Source organism: Pristis pectinata, chromosome 23, assembly GCF_009764475.1.
Source record: "Pristis pectinata isolate sPriPec2 chromosome 23, sPriPec2.1.pri, whole genome shotgun sequence".
Taxonomy (NCBI): domain Eukaryota; kingdom Metazoa; phylum Chordata; class Chondrichthyes; order Rhinopristiformes; family Pristidae; genus Pristis; species Pristis pectinata.
This window is the reverse complement of record NC_067427.1, coordinates 26,593,700-26,611,276: the sequence shown is the minus strand read 5'-3', so window position 1 is coordinate 26,611,276 and position 17,577 is coordinate 26,593,700. Positions and strand designations below refer to the sequence as shown.

At 41.2% G+C, this 17,577-nt stretch overlaps 1 protein-coding gene across 2 annotated transcripts in view; it reads left to right on the top strand.

The window, feature by feature from the left end:
• Positions 1 to 17,577, top strand: part of abca2 (ATP-binding cassette, sub-family A (ABC1), member 2) — a 417,188-nt gene that overhangs the window by 298,886 nt on the left and 100,725 nt on the right. For both annotated transcript variants that reach the window (XM_052036764.1, XM_052036762.1), the window contains exons 18-25: positions 237 to 387; positions 2,513 to 2,717; positions 7,377 to 7,541; positions 9,033 to 9,213; positions 9,638 to 9,850; positions 12,123 to 12,319; positions 14,567 to 14,749; positions 17,135 to 17,310. In XM_052036764.1, coding sequence (XP_051892724.1) covers positions 237 to 387; positions 2,513 to 2,717; positions 7,377 to 7,541; positions 9,033 to 9,213; positions 9,638 to 9,850; positions 12,123 to 12,319; positions 14,567 to 14,749; positions 17,135 to 17,310 — 1,471 coding nt within the window. The remainder of the gene's footprint in view (positions 1 to 236; positions 388 to 2,512; positions 2,718 to 7,376; positions 7,542 to 9,032; positions 9,214 to 9,637; positions 9,851 to 12,122; positions 12,320 to 14,566; positions 14,750 to 17,134; positions 17,311 to 17,577) is intronic.

Below are 17,577 nucleotides of genomic sequence, written 5' to 3'. Positions count from 1 at the left end.
TTGATCTTTTTCCCCTAAATCTGGCTGATTTTAGCTAACTCGACAACAACAAAAAAAAATTTCACTGAATTAGTGAAGTGCCAGTCCACATCATTTATTCATAACAGACTGAGCAGTACATGCTCATCAGTCTTTGAACAGCACCAGGAATAAATTGGGTTAATTTTATCTGTAGCAAAATAGAAGTCTAGTCTCATTACTTCCATTGCACTAACTTCTTCCTTGAACTTTTGCAGTTTCCTGATCTCTGTGGTCTACTCCAAGGCAAAGCTGGCCTCAGCTTGTGGTGGGATCATATATTTCCTCAGCTATGTTCCGTACATGTATGTGGCTATTCGCGAGGAGGTAGCTCACGATAGAATAACAGCATTTGAGAAGTGCATTGCGGTATGATATTAAAAAAGTGAATTATTATTTATCACAATACTGTGCTGAATGGGTTTTACAGGCGTAAAAGTGGATTCCAAATTAGAAGTTTATATCTTTAACCAAACAAAATCTATAAGGTAGATAAATGGCCTGTTACCATTAATGTAGGTTAAGAGTGATAATTGCAGAATCCACTTGTTTATGCATTACATTTCAAAAGTTGTAAGTCAGGTAATTTTTTTTGCCCTGTGAAATTTGTTGGTGCTTGTAACAATTGAAAACAGTGGAGGAAGTATCCTTAGACTTGTAGGCAATTGGCTCAGCCCATTAACAATGGGTGCCCCTTCCTCTGGCTACATTGGTCCAACTTGAAGATCTTGAGTCTTCCAAATGAGATTATAATTGACGTAGTCAAAAAACACATAATTCGACACTGAACTAACTAGGAGAGCCAAAACGACAGCCTGGATAATAGATCTTTCTCACCATTTGGTAATATTAGGTGTTTAATAGAAATGTTTACACTGAAACTGTGATCTGAGAAATTTTTGAATGTCTACTGCCCAGAACAAAAGTGCACGTTCCCGAGTTATGGTCTCCCCCATGTTAATGATCATTCAAGCCAGCAATCCAGAGAGTGTATGAACCACTTCTTAAAAGTAGCTGGCTCCTGAGTGGTGTGTGAGTATAACTGAGGTGACGCTTTCCAATTTTACCCTTCTCTTGGGGGATGTCTGACATCCATATTGGCCTGGGTGAGATAGAGATATCCACGATGACTGAATGAAAGACCAGATTCAGTTCAACGTCTGTATGTTCCTCCTTCAACAAACACAGAGTTTATTTCTAGCATTATACAGAAAAGCAAAATCAAATGGAGATAAAAACAGAAGCTGCTAGAAATACCCAGCAGATCAGGAAGCATCTGTGGAAAATGAAAGGTAATTAATGTTTCAGATCCAAGACCTCTCATCAGAACTGGGAAAGATAGAGAATAATTCAGGTTTGAAAGGAAAAGGGGGGAGGGGGATGGGTAGAACAAAAGGAATATCACTGACGGAGTGAAACTAGATGTGCTAATGTGGCAATTCGAAGCAGATTATGTTTTCTTTGGTCTGTGTTATATGTTGCTAATAGCAGAATCAAATAGAGTTTTCCAAGGGAAGTGCGAGGTTACAAGATTCAGGTGAGCATTTATTCAGAGGATACAAAAGCTGTACAATGGCTGGGGTTTGGAAGAAACAGTGTATAGGGTTGTTAGTAGTATGGAGACACTGGTTCAACATCAAGTTCCAACTAATCACCCTCAGCAGGGCCTTCATATCATGCCATAAAGTAGTCATTAAAAATTTGCTTCTGATTGATACGTCAACATTAAATCTTATGGTGTGCTATAAGCTGAATTCAAATTTAATGACACTTATATTTTTCATTCCATTGCATATTAGCTTCGATGCTTCATTAGCTTCAATGCTACTCAGGTGCATGAACTGCAACAAACTTATCATTCTCCTTAATGTACTGGAACCAGTTTCTCCTTGCACAGGGATGTATCTAAATCCATTATTATGATGTTCCTGAAAAAGCAAGGACTGTAAAAAGAGCCTAGGAGAGGAATTCCACAAGGAATTTATTGTAAGATCAACCTTTTTACAGTTCATATCCATTTTTATTTGTTCAACTGGGTTCCCAAATCCTGGCAGAGAATATGAAGGTCATTGTCCAAAAGCCTAGACCTGCTTTAAAAATATGTTGAAAATGAGTAAATACAGTATGTTACTCTGATCAGTGCAGAGCTAAATGCAACAGAGATTTCTTATAAGGTTGGATCCTGTTCTAGACAAACTTAACACTTAAATGCAGACTGACTTTGAGAAAACGCACTGCAATGCACATAGATCCAACAAGCATCTCACAGGATAAAACAAACCTTTTTCCAAACCACCTAATAAGCATTAAGCACGCTCCCTTAGAAATAACCTTTACAATTTGCAGAAGATTTACAGGATCATTTATAGATCAATCATAGGTGGTAGTATGTGTATTTAAATATTTTATATGTAGATATGCACACAGGTGTAATTCAACATCTTAATGATCCAAAAAAAGTATTGAGTATTAAAGTTGCATTTTGTACTTTCAGTCACTCATGTCCACAACTGCATTTGGCCTTGGCTCGAAGTATTTTGCTCTCTATGAGGTGGCAGGAGTTGGAATTCAATGGCATACCTTCAACCAGTCGCCAGTAGAAGGAGATGACTTCAACCTGCTGCTCTCCATGGTCATGTTGATTGTTGACGCCACTGTCTATGGGGTGCTAACATGGTACATCGAAGCTGTTCATCCAGGTGGTACTGCCTCTGTCACTTAACTCTTTCCATTCGCTGCTTATTAGATCCTTGCTGCTCAGATGCATGAACTGTGACAAACTTGCATTTCTCCTTAATATACTTGGAAGCATTCTTGTCTTTGTGCACTGAAATATCCATGACTACATTTGACTTTAATAACTTAACTCTTGTATTTATGAATTTTCAGTTACAAATATCTGCATCAATTGTATTGACCTTGGTTTATTCTGCATGTGTCCAGACCCTGCCTTTCTGTTACTGCCTCTCTAGGTTCATTTCCTCTGTTTCCTTCTTCAGATTCTATATACCTTGATCATCTTTTCATTAACAAGCCCCAGCACTTAGGAACAAGCCCCAGCACTTAGGAACAACTGGATTAAGTTCCACTTAAGATTGATCATGGGATTTATTTCCTGATTTTAGTTTAGTGAAGCACTATTTCATTTTTTTTGTTGGATAAAAACTGTTTCTCTCGGGACCCAGTTCTTTGAGGATTGCAATGTAAAAGAAAGAGGGGTTTTTGGTCAGATAGACCCTTGTCAGATACTGAAGTACAGGGAGTCCCCGGGTTATGAACAGGTTCCGTTTTTGAGACTGTTCGTAACCCAATTTTGTGTGTAACTCGGAACAGTGTCCGCGCATGCGCACTTGGCCTGGGGATCGTGGCTGCGCGTGCACATTTGGGCCGGGGATTGTGGCCGCACATGCTCACTTGGCCTGGGGACCACGAAGGTCGGTTCATAAGTACGGACGTTCGTAAGTCGGGGACTTCTTGTACAAACATTCAGAAAAGGGCAGTAAACCTTAGGGGAAAAAAACAAATTGGCCCAGCAAGTGAGGGTGGTGGGGGAGGATTGGATGGGGCAGTCATAGCACAAATTTGACAGAATGCTGCTGAGGCTTAAAGGTGAGAATCAGTTGCAAAACTTTGACTGGCAGTGTTGCCCGACTCTGACCTTACATTTCATCTTCTGTTAATACCCTCATTTGCGCTGTTGTTATTAACACTATTGACTATTCCAATACTTCCATACTCGTCTTCATCTTCCACCCTAAATATGTAAGATAAGATATCTTTATTAGTCACACGTACATCGAAACACAATGAAATGCATTTTTTTGCATAGTGTTCTGGGGGCAGCCTGAACAGCCCGCAAGTGTCGCTACACTTCTGGCGCCAACATAGCATGCCCACAACTTCCTAAGCTGTACGTCTTTGGAATGTGGGAGGAAGCTGGAGCACCCGGAGGAAACCCACGCAGACCCGGGGAGAACGTACAAACTCCTTACAGACAGCGGCCGGAATTGAACCCGGGTCTCTGGCGCTGTAATAGCGTTATGCTAACCACTACGCTACCGTGCCTATCCAAATTGCTGCTGCTTTCACCTTAACTGGCATTTAGTCTTGTGCTTGGTGACATAAATTGGCTCCTGGCCCCACCATGCCTCAGCTTCACAATTTTCATCATTGTTTTCACATCATATCACTCCCAATCTCTGTAACCTCCTCCAATTCCACCACCATGAATATCCCTGATTTTTAATTCTTGCGCTGTTATTGTCCACGCATTTAGCACTGGAAGTGCATCTGTAAACATTTCTACCTCTCTTTTCTCCTTTAAAGAGCTCCTGAAACATTTTTTTTTGACCAACCTCTATTTACCTGCCCTATAAACCAAATGCAATGCTTTGCTAACGATTTTGGTTTTCTTTGTGTTTTCCTGAACAGAAAGTGTTGATGGTGTTGATATTTTTTGAGTTTAGACATTTGGTCTAAATTAGGTGTTTAAGTTCTAAAAAGTTCATTGGGCTAGATCAGTGGTTGATGATTTCTTTGTAGGCAGGTCCAGATTGACAATCTGAAACACATGAGGGCCATTCATATAAGTGTGGAAATCCTGAAGTTTCTGAAAGTTGCTTGTGTTAACCCTCTGTTCTGACTGTACTCCAACACTTGCAATCTTGTCACTATTACAATACAGGAATTGCATCAGCTATTTTATGAGCCATAAAGCTCTCACAAACAGCAAAATATTTTACATTTCTTGTGACATAGAAGGAATCCATTTCAGTCCATCAGGTCTCTGCCAGCTCACAGAGCAATCCCATTTCCCCATTAATTTAATCTGCAACCCAATCTCTCCCACATTACCATCAATAACTCATAGATTCTATGACTCACTGACACACCAGGGGCAATTAACAGCGAACAATTAACCTACTGACCCACATGTCTTTGGGACGTGGGAGGAAACTGGAGTACCCAGGGAAACCCATGCCATCCCAGGGAGAAGGTGCAACCTCCACACAGACAGCACAGGAGATGGGATTGAAGTTGGGGTGTTGGAGCCACGAGGCAGCAGATCTATTAGCTGTGCTGCCCGTAATAGTCTGAATCGAACTGACTTGTGCAGTTCAATCAAACTCTGAAGTGCAAAGCAAATTGGAGGCACATCTGACCTCCCAACTTGCTGCTGCATTCACCATTAAGCCCAGCAATGGAGCATTGACATGCTGAGGACAGGGGCTGGTGCACTCCATATCCAACCGCACAATTTTGTGCCAGGGTTGGCTGGCATATAAATGTTAACATCATTTACTTCAGTGGAGTTGCTGACTCTAATGTTAAGTGTTCAAGTTATTTCACTTTATTTTAATGTCTTGAATTACCTGTTGGCATGTCAAAGTATTTTCAATTCAACTTTTGAAAAACTTTAACAATTGAACTCTATTTAAATGCCTCTGACAAAATAAGCAAGCTGTCAGGTGGTTCTTTGGGGAGGGCGTCTGCAGTACTGCACCAGAGGCCGTCTCCACTTGGTGCCTGCTCCAGCTTGCTGAACACATCTCATCTGGCACTCTGTATCCACAAAGGATAAATCTGGACAGATGGGCACTGCGATGGGGGAGCCCCTGTAGCTGGCTGGGTCCAAATTGTCTTTTGGCAAATGCATGATAATTATCAGCCAAAGCGCTAGGTTGAACCAGCTGTTCTTCAGAACAGAGCCTCAAAATAGCTTGAATCCACCTGAACCAAATAGTGTGCCTTTGGTTTAGTATCACCTGAAAAAGAATGCATCTTTCTCAGTTGGCACACTTCGGTGGTTCACCAGAATGCCGGCCTAGGTTCCATCCTCAAGATGATTTATTTATTTATCTGTCTGCTTGCTTGCTTGCTTGCTTGCTTGCTTGCTTGTTTGTTTGTTTGTTTGTTTGTTTGTTGATTGATTGATTGATTGATTTCAGCCAAAGCCAAACTGAAGATTTAATGTGCAATGTCTTTCATGAATTCGGCATAGTATCGCATTTCCCATATTTGGCCCACTAGAACATAGAACAGTACAGCACAATACAGGCCCTTTGGCCCACAATGTTGTGCTGACCTTTAAACCTCGCCTAATACTATCTAACCCCTTCCTCCCACATATCCATCTATTTTAAATTCCTCCATATGCTTATCTAGTAATCTCTTGAATTTGACCAATGTACCTGCCTCCACCACCGCCCCAGGCAGCGCATTCCATGCCCCAACCACTCTCTGAGTGAAAAAACCTTCCTCTGATAGCTTCCTTGAATTTCCGACCCATTACATTAAAGCCATGCCCTCTCGTATTGAGCATTGGTACCCTGGGAAAGAGACACTGGCTGTCTACTCTGTCTATTCCTTTTAATATTTTGTACACCTCTATCATGTCTCCTCTCATCCTCCTTCTCTCCAAAGAGTAAAGCCCTAGCTCCCTTAGTCTCTCCTCATAATGCATACTCTCTAAACCAGGCAGCATCCTGGTAAATCTCCTCTGCACCCTTTCCAACGCTTCCACATCCTTCCTATAATGAGGCACTAAGTCCATATCGGCTCACAACACAATCTTATTCCCTCCACTGTTCTCCACACGTTCCCATCAACTCCACCAAGGTCATTCAACTATATACAAGGGACAACTTACAGTGGCCAATTAACCTACCAACCCGCATGGGAGGAACCAGAGTAGCCAATTCAGCCATTGGGAATCAGTGAACTTTCTATCACTGTTTTAAAATAATTTATATTAGTTGCCTGGACTTCCTGATCTGATCATCACCTGACAATCATTCAGTGATGTCTGTCGTTATTTTCAATAATGTTCACTGCAGCTATTGAGAAGTTTTATTATTTTGAGCCTGTTACCGCATTGTCAATGTGAGGCCAATCAGCCAGTGCACTCTGCACCATGGATTGTTCACATCCTGACATAATATTGTTTTGGAAGTTACTGTACAATGATTTAGAGTTGGCTGTACTCGATGAATATATTATTAATATTCATTTACTGTCTTTGAAAGCTGTGAAGGAAATGATTTACGTCCTTTTGTCTAAGTGGAACCACACCTGCTGGGGTGCCAGCCTCACCACTGGCTGGAGCACATATCCTATACTGATACTTGAGTATACTGCCTTCCAGATTGAACTGAGATCCCTCTGACTGCTTATAAGGCTGTAAAAAAAGCTCAGAATTCGACTGGAGATCTAGCCAACATTAACATTGTTTAGGGAATTCCTGTTGATTACATATTAGCTGCAATACTTAATTAAGAAACAATCGCAGTTCTTAGTCTGAGAAATGCTAAGGACATGAGACATGTAACTAATCACTCTATTCCCTCCTTTGTACCCAGGGATGTACGGACTCCCCCGACCGTGGTACTTCCCATTCCAGAAATCCTATTGGTTGGGGAATGGACGGATTGAAACGTGGGAATGGTCCTGGCCTTGGGCCAGAAGCAGCAGGCTCAGTATCATGGAGGATGACCAGGCCTGTGCAATGGAAAGCAGACGATTGGGTAACACATCTATCTCTATTTGCTGAAATGTTTCACTGTTGGAACGTGATAAGCTGTTGTTCCTTGTGGCTTATTATAGCAGGAGAAATTGGTATTTCAACCCGGAGCTTGGAGAATTTGCAGAACTGAGTTTCAACAGGGATTTGGTGGGAAGGAGATCCTAAGTAATTTATCGGAATACAGTAGATATTGTACCAGAGGCAATAGAAATGTGCAAAGAAGGGTGACCGATTGGGACGTTATTGTGTGGGAAAGGAAAAAAAAATGGAGGTGATCTAATAGAGGTCTTTGGAATTCTGAGTGGATTGTACAGGGTAGGTATAAGGGAGAAGGTTTCTATTTGAGTGAGTCTCCAAAGCTGGGTGCCTCAAATACTATTAAAAATCAATCCAATTTGGACAGGGTGTATGCTGTCAAGGAGAAAGAGATGGAGAGCTGGCAATGTTACCATACTTGAAATGATATTAAGCCAGTATTGTAGTGTTCCTAGGAAACAGAGAAAATCATAGGAGTTGAGATGCTGGGATGGGTATAGAGAGGGGATCTAGGGGGAGAGGGTACATAGAGGATCCAGGAGTGATTACAGAGAGAGTATCTTGGGAGAGGGGGAATAGAGAGGGGAGGGGTGAGGGATAGAGAAAGAATCTGGGGGTGGATTTTGTTGCAGTGACAGGATTTTGGGGTGGGAGAGCCAGAGAAAGAGTTAGAATGGGTAGAGAAGAGTCTGGGGAGAGGAGGGTCAAGAGAGAACACATATATCTGGATTTATATATCTGGTGGTATAAGAATAATATATATAAAAAAATAAACCTTGGGATAGAGGAAAGTGCAAGAAAGATATTTACCTCATTGAAAGTCTCAAAGCACTTCAAGCTGCTGCCTCACTGCACCAGAGACCCAGGTTCAATCCTGATCTTGGGTGCAATCTGCATGAAGTTTGTATATTCTCCCTCCGACCTTATGGGTTTCCTCTGGGTGCTCTGGTTTCCTCCCAAATCTCAAAGCTATGCAGGTTGGGAGGTTAGTTGGCCACTGTAAATTGCCCTTGATGTATAGGTGAGTGGTAGAATCTGGGGGGGGGGGAGTTGATGAGAATGTGGGGAGAATAAAATGGGATTAATGTAGGGTTAGTGTGAATAGCTGGTCAGCATGGACTCAGGTGGACTGAAGGGCCTGTTTCCTTGTCTTGTATCTCTATGACTCTGTAGCTCTTCATTTGACGCTCAATATGAGTTTATAATCTGTTCTAGTCTTACTGAATCTGCTGTTTAGATCTTTTAATCATATGATATTTTGTTGTTTATTTCTTTTGTCTGGCAATGGTAGTCTTGGTAAATGATGTTGGTTGACATATGGCCACTTATAAGAGACTATTGATTGGAAAGTAATCATGAAATTTATTGTCTGCCCATCCTCAGTTGGTATCTTGGAAAGAGTATCACTCCATGTTGTACTTGCATATTGGTAACTTATTGTCCAATCTCCTCACAGAAGAGACTCGGGGGATAGAAGAGGAACCAAGTCATTTGCCTTTGGTCGTGTGCATTGATAAGCTGACCAAAGTCTACAAGACAGGAAAAAAGTTGGCTTTGAACAAGCTCAGCCTGAACTTGCATGAGAACCAGGTGGTGTCGTTCCTGGGGCACAATGGCGCTGGAAAAACCACAACAATGTAAGTTTCAAGCTAGAAAGGTCTTCCCTGTTTATTTTCTAAAAGGACAGCAAAATATTGCAGTTGTAAAAGTTTTCAGCTGAAATTGCTCCACGATGACTGAGGCATCATTTCCAAATGAATCAAAATTAGGTTGGAAAAGGTTGTTTACAGGCATTGCAGTTGGACAATTTTAAATCTTTGATTATTTTAAGAAACTTGTATCAGTTGGTGGATGAGTTTTGCTTTTGGTTTCAGATTTGTTGCAGCAATAGGCTAAGAGACAATAACCTGGAAGTCAGATGTATTAAGCAGAACATGTATTGCAAGCATAAGTGTAGAACTCCGGTGATATTAACATTGAACAACTTTATGTGTGTTGTTTCTTGTGTGTTATGTGTTTTATGTCTCTTGTGTCTCAACTTTGTGTGTTACCATTTCCCAGGTCCATTCTGACGGGACTGTTCCCACCCACTGCTGGCTCAGCCACAATTTATGGGCATGACATTCGAACAGAAATGGATGAAATCCGGAAAAACCTAGGCATGTGTCCACAGCACAATGTGCTCTTTGACAAACTGACTGTGGAGGAGCACCTCTGGTTTTACTCGCGCTTGAAGGGAATGGCTGAGGATGAGATCCGTAAAGAAATGGACAAGTAAGTCTCGTTGTTACTGTTGAATCTAAAATCACCCAATGGGTTTCTGCTTGCATCTGACACTTACTACATCTAAACTGGTGAACCATTGGGCAGGACTTAATTGCAGTAAGTCAGGGGAGGGGAGAAGAGAACATTAAAATAAAAAGAACAAACTGTAGTTACTGGAAATCAGAAATGAAAATGCAGGAAACACTCAGCAGATCAGAACAATGTCTGTAGAAAGAGAAATAGAGTTAATGTTTCAGGTTGAAGACCCTTCATTAGAACTGGGAGAGAAAACAAGTTAGTTTTCACTTGCAGATAAGGTAAGGGAATATCTGTGATAGGGTGAGACCAAATAGGTTAATGTAGCAATTCAAAGCAGATTATGCTTCTAACTGGAGGGGGGAGAAAGAGAAGTTGCCTCAATGATAAGATAAGATAAAGTAGTAGTATGGGAAAATTGTGGAATTGGAACCAGACTGCTCACCCCATAGAGTATTTACAATTTACATTGTCAGAACCTAAGCCTATTCAATTGCTTTCTCACAGAACAGTAAGGCATTCAACCCATTGAGTTTGTGCCAGCTTTATAATTGGGCTATTCAATTGCTCCCACGCCCCTACCGTGTATCTGTAGCCCCTTTTTCCCAGTGTAAGTCTACAGCTAGGAATGTAGGTAATGAATCAAATTTCACTGTAGGCCTTGTGCCAGTTTCACCACCATTCAACCCAAGCATGTTTTGTTCTCTAAATTATAACAGATTCCCTTTATCTACTGTTCATATGTTGGACAATTTGCTCTGCTGGACTCATATTGTAGCAATATGCAAACCTTTATTTCCATTTCTTGCTAAGATCTCCTCAAATGGATAATTACACTTTGAGTTGCCATTTGATTCTCTGCCTAGTTAAGCTGAATTCCTTTGGGGTCGTCACTTATCATGCCATTTTGGGAAAGAAAAGGCAAAGAAGATTGTTTCTCTAACTCTTAATTACCTAATAACCTCAATTTTCAAACCAGTAACTTAAATCAACATGGAATCCACTTGAGCAAGCTCTTCAGTGATAGACTACTTTGTTGTGCAAAAGAATAATCAACAAAGGAACTTCACGCAGTTCATGCCTTTATTCAACCCAGTGCCCATCATAATTGTAATCTAGTAAAGCTTGCTGAAGCCACCTTTGGTCAATTCAGTTCCACTTGTGTGTGGCATTCTGCACGAACAGTATGGTAAATTTCACTTTTGCCAATCAGTTGTGGTCCAACCATATTTAGCTGTAGCGAGGCGCAACACAAGCTTGAGGACAGCACCTCAGCTCTAATCTGGGCATGTTGTAGTCTTTTAAAACTCAATCTCAGATTCTCCAACTTCCAATAACTAGTCCTCTCTCTCTGTGTCAGAATGGGCTGTTTTTTGCTGTAAGTCGTCCACCTATGATATTGGCTCACTCTTTTTTATTTTGTCCTTCTCCATTAGCACACAACCCTACTGTTTGCAACATATTACTTCCTTTGTTACCCACTAACTGCCTCATGCCCGCCTCCGACTGTGGTCCTCAACATATCTGTTCCCTTTGTCTTATTCATCCCTCCCCTCACCTTCTCCGCAACTTAAAACATTTTTTTCTCTTTCTTTCCCAGTTCTGTCTCAACTCAATCACCCATCAACTGTTGCCATTTTTTGTATGGGATACAATCTCTGATGCAATAAAATAAGAAAATGTTGGAAAATGGTCAGTAGATCAGGTAGCATTTAGAGAGAGAAACTCAAGTAGTTCTGTTGGAAGGTAACAGAAGAAGCATTTGCACATTTCAGACAGATGTGAGAAGGAATTACATCTTGAAGTTTGTGAATCTTCTCTAACCAAGAGTGTTATGGAGGTTGGCATCAAGGCTAAGACTGACAAACATTTCAAACCACAAGGGAGTCAAACCGTTTGGGTAGAGAGCAACAAAGTTGTGTTGAGGCCGAGATTAGACCAGCCACAATCTTACTGAATGGCAGGGCAGGCCCAGGGATCGATTGGGCCTAATCTACTCCTATTTCTAATGTAATTAAGTCTGAAACTATAACACACTTTTTCTCTCCACAGATGCTGTCTGAACTACTAGGCATTGCTATCATATTCTATTTTTTTTCATATTTCGGTATCTATAGTACATAACATTTTTATCTATGGTGCTGAATTTTCTTGTGTTTTCGTATCTTAAGATGAAAGAATAAAATCAGTGCATGCTTTTCTAGATCCAGTTTTTGGCAGTTCCTACTTTCTTGTTTCTGTTTAGGATGATTGAAGATTTGGAATTGTCTAATAAGCGGCACTCTCTGGTGCAGACGTTATCTGGGGGAATGAAACGCAAATTGTCTGTTGCCATTGCATTTGTTGGGGGATCCAAAGCCGTTATTTTAGATGAACCAACGGCAGGAGTAGATCCATACGCTCGCCGTGCTATCTGGGACCTAATTCTGAAATACAAACAAGGTATGTTAATGTTTTGGAATATGACAGTGGGCTAAGATATTTGTGGCTGGTATTTTTTCCCCCAAGCGTCAAATGGGAAATGTTGCATTCATAAGGTGGTTTGGAGAACATATTTGAACCTTTTGTTCTCTCTTCCTGTGATGGAAGTCAGAATGGAGTGCCTGTTTCAGGAGCCCCTGACCTTGGTGAAGGAGCATTCAGGATGAGAACTTCAAGCCCATGGATCAGAAGCACATAGAAGCCCTGCACAAATGGTGTAAGGAGTGCACCACCTCATAAACTCCTTACTTAACTGCCCTATCAGGCACCTCTACCTCACACTCCTCATCAGTCACCTCAGAATCTAAAGAACCAGAGTGGAACCAAGTCATGGAACTTCCCAAGAAGAAATATAGTTATCTAGCTAAGTGATGGAGAAGTCTAAGTCATCAATGGAACATCGTGTCGATAAAATCAAATGTTATATAGGCTAAAATGACATAAAAGAATTGCAAAGTGAACGTCTATGGTATATCTACCAGCATGCCTACATTGTCAAATAACAACAGTATACATTAATATTATGCCTTTAATGCAGTAAAACATCCAGAGTATTCTTAAATGGGATTTGATGCTGAACCAGACATTCAGACATGTGGTCAAATGCTTGGTCAAAGGCCTAGACTTTAAGGATCATCTTAAATGTAAGAGGTAGAAATAAAGTTTAAGTGAGGAAATTTTGGAGCTTGGGGCTGAGTTAACCGAAGGCATGGGTGCCATCAGTGATACGATGAAAACTGGGGAGACACACAGGGCTAGGATTGGAGAAGAGCAAATATAGTTCACATTGCCACTGTGGAGGATGGATGAAGGAGGAGAATACCAAGATATCTTTATTAGTCACATGTACATCGAAACACACAGTGAAATGCATCTTTTGCCTAGAGTGTTCTGTGGGCAGCCCGCAAGTGTCGCCACGCCTCTGGCACCAACGTAGCATGCCCACAACTTCCTAACCTATACGTCTTTTGGAATGTGGGAGGAAACCGGAGCACCCAGAGGAAACCCACACAGGCACGGGGAGAACGTACAAACTCCTTACAGACAGCAGCCAGAATTGAACCTGGGTCACTGACGCTGTAAAGCGTTACGCTAACCGCTACACTATTGTTGGACTTGCAACCTATGTAGATCAGTAACTGCAGGGTGATGAATGAACATTGACCTGGAATAAAAACAGAAACACTCAGTGGGTCATGCAGCATCTGCGGAAAGAGAAACTGAGTTAACACTTCAAGTTGAAGAATCTTCTTCAAAACTGTGCTCACTGAAAGACCAACCCTGACACGGTCATCAAACCACTAACTAACTTTGAACAGGAGCAACACACAAAATGCTGGAGGAACTCAACAGGTCAGGCAGCATCTATGGAGGGAAACGGACAGTCGAAGTTTTGGGTCGAGACCCTTCATTTGGACTGGAAAGATTGACTGTCCATTTCCCTCCATAGATGCTGCCTGACCCCCTGAGTTCCTCCAGTGCTTTGTGTGTTGCTCCAGATTCCACCATTTGCAGTTTCTTTTGTCTCAACTTTGAACAGGACCTGGTGTTTGTGTGGTGAACATCTCACATTTAAAAATGTTACTAAGACACAAGAGATTCTGCAGATGCTGGAGTCTGAAGCAACACACAAAAAGTGCAGGAGGAACTCAGCAGGTCAGGCAGCATCCATGGAGGGAAATAAACAGTCGACGTTTCGGGCCGAGACCCTTCATCAGGCTAAAAATGTTTCTAGTTTTCTTTGTTTTAATTGACATCGAAAAAGTATGGAGGAGGCAGTGTGGTTAAAGGACTACAATCACCAATAGAAGCAGTATTTATTAAACTGAAATATTAAGATGACTTTGAAAATTAAAACGTTGCAGATGTTGGAAATGTGAAATATTTCTAGCATTTTTTTACTTTGATATTGGTGAAGGAAGTAGCGCCCCTATTGGGAGAAGGTACCTCTTCCATTTAAGATGCTCCTTAAAATCCAGCCCTTTGGACAAGCATTTGGCCACTTGTTCTAATAACTGGCTCAGCATCAAATCCCATTTAATAATACTCTGGATGTTTTACTGCATTAGAGGCACAATATAAATGCATTTAGGATTTAAGTTGACCATAATCTTTCTTAATACAACTTGATTTTCAGGAGTTGAGAAGCATGCTCTTTGTTTAATGACATACATCAATAAAGATGAATCTTTTTTTCAATGATTGTAGGCCGGACAATCCTTCTGTCCACACACTACATGGATGAGGCTGATCTTCTTGGCGATCGCATTGCAATAATTTCGCACGGAAAGCTGAAGTGCTGTGGGTCACCTCTGTTTCTCAAAAGCACTTACGGAGATGGCTACAAGTTGACCGTGGTGAAGAAGCAACCTGACTCACAAACTAACTCAGGTTTGTAGCTGAATTCTTCACATATTTGGCAGTGATTCTGCATTGATGGTACACTTATGTTACTGCCACTGTAGCAATTATATCCTTGGTATTCTTGATACGCTGAATTGCCAGGGCATAAAAGGATGTGGATCAAGTACTGGTAAATGGGATAGTGCAGATAGGTAATTGATGGTCAGCATGGACGTGGTGGGCCAAAGGGCCTGTTTCTGTGCTGCATTGCTCTATAACTCCATGACTTTCAGAACGCAAGGTGGTTATGAAGTGCTGAAATTAAGTTTTCAATAAAGTGAGCAAATGTGTGATATTTTTGTTTGTAATCATTCAATCAGTGAAACAAATCCTGCTATGCAATCACAGGTATTTGCTTCTCCCTGTTTGTGAAATAGTTATTTAACTATGTGAGATTAAGAGCAAATGTTGGCTAGAGCATTGTGCTCCAAAATGGCTGCATGGCACTGCATCGTCCTTGAATGCTGATTAAAGTCATGATCTGTCTGTTCTACATTCTCCCAATGGGAGCACTAACTGCTTCATCAACATAAAGACAAAAACATCTGCAATGTTTTAATTTTGATTTCCAAATCTTTGCACAAAGATTTGTATGACATTTGGCACCACAGGTGCCACTCTGTGTATATTTTTAAATTATGTGATTGGATGAAAGTAATTTATGTGATAGCTTTATGTTCTGACAAAAGATGTCAAATGTTTCATGGTGAACTATGTATGGACAACAGTGCTTTGATTTGCAGTTTGCATACATAGGTTATCGAGGTGGGTATCAGATTAAAGTCACTCTGTACTAATTGTGATAAATTAATTTATTGAGCTGGGCCTTTATGTGACCCTACAGATGTAGCAAATATTTGATGGTGAGCAGTGAACAAGACATGCTGAGAGTCTAGAACAAGAGGGCATAACTGTCCATTTACAACTAATTCACTCAGGGTGTTGTCAAGAAGCACTTTATTCCCTTGGTCGCAGATTCTGTCAACGTGTCCTGGATGTGTGAATGCCGCAGGTATTTTTCACCACATCCTCCACAACAATCAATTCAGAGAAATGTCCTGGACTCCTGGTTGATCAGTGGCAAGTGAATGTCTGCCTGAAGCGATGAGACTTTTTGCATGGAGCTCAGTCCACCTTCCCATAGAGGAAGCCTGGTTAGCAAACTGGGATATGTTGGAGGCTAAAGTCACCACATGGCTAAGGCACTGGATAGGGCCATGTCGTGATGTCCTACAGGTTGTAAACCAGCTGGTGGCCCTGTCACTGTGGTGCCAGTTGGTCATAGTTGCTCCACCTCTTGCTTTTGTCATTGGGATTCAGAAGAAACCAGCCTCTGCAATCAACAGATCATTCTTTGCCATTTCTCCCCTCCGCGTTCTCTCCCTTACCCCACTCTCCCTCGCTCTGATTCTTTCTCTCTCTCTGTCTCTCTCTCTCATTCATTCCACCTCAGTATCTTTCTTTCTTTCACTCTCTTTCTAACTTCCCTAACTCAGCTATCAGATTGGTGACTTCATCATATCCCCATGATAAACCTGACTTCACCCTACCTTACACATTCCTCTTATCCTATCGATCCCACCCCATCCTCTCTGCAACTTAAAGCTAACTTGTTTTCTCTGTTTCTAGTTCTGAAGAAGGATCTTTGACATTTGTAATTGAAACATTAACTCTTTTTCTCTTTCCTTAGATGCTGCCTGACCTGCTGAGCATTTCCAGCATTTTATGTTTTTATTTCAGATTTCCAGCATCTGCAGTTATTAAACTCCCAGAATAAACTCCTTTAGGGCAAGAGGAAGCACTGGGACTCTACATCTCTTGATTGAGATGGAGAGTTAGTCACTGATGTACGTCCATATCTAGACTGTGACCCTCCATTTTCAGACTCTGCAGAGATACTTGCATGTAAGGCTTCAGAGAAGATGCATCAGTGGAGATGTACTTTTTCCTCTGGAGCACTGCCTTCAAGATGATAAGCAATTCCTATTGACAAGTGTTAGCACTGCCTGTCTGAGGGAGTTTCGGACCAGGTTTACCCAGCTTATCAACAGGGATAGAACAGCGTGATTAGGCTGACCACCAGAACAAATAGAAACTCAACATCCTTCACTTCTACCCTTGGATGAATATTCTACGTTGAAAGTTTCATCGATAACTTTTTAAAATTTGTGATTAGATGGTTCATTGAGTTACTGGGATTGATAACTTTGTACTTTTTTATTACAATGTGGTCATCGTCAACAAAATATTGTGGAGAAAATGTTCAAGAAATAAGAATGTCAATTACAGCTAACATCCACTGTATGCTAGGCGTGTTATACGAGCCTAAGGCTTGCAATATATTGAATGTCTTTTGCATTATGTATCTTGTAGATTCAGGACAGGAACTCAGCCCTTCATTACGTTCTGCCTGCTTGGAATCCAAGGTCACTCAGTTTATTAAAAAGTATGTGGTGTCCACCATACTGGTCTCAGATACGAACACAGAGATATCTTACATTCTGCCGTCAGAAGCTGTGAAAAAGGGATGCTTTGAGAGACTTTTCCAGGTAAGGGTCTCTTATATTGTTGGATCCTTATAATGAAATAACATTTCTAAATAAAACTTAATGGGCTTTCTTCAATTACAGTTTCCCTGTTGTGCCTAGGATTTTTCTCTTTTATTAACCTTTCTCAGGATGTTGAATGGCTGCAGTCAGGAATCACAATTCTTCATTCATGGTGCTTTGGGGCAGTCTTGATGCAGAGACTCCCACCTATTAGATTTGTATGCTGATAAATAATATCATTCCGAATAGGAGGATGTCAGGGACAAG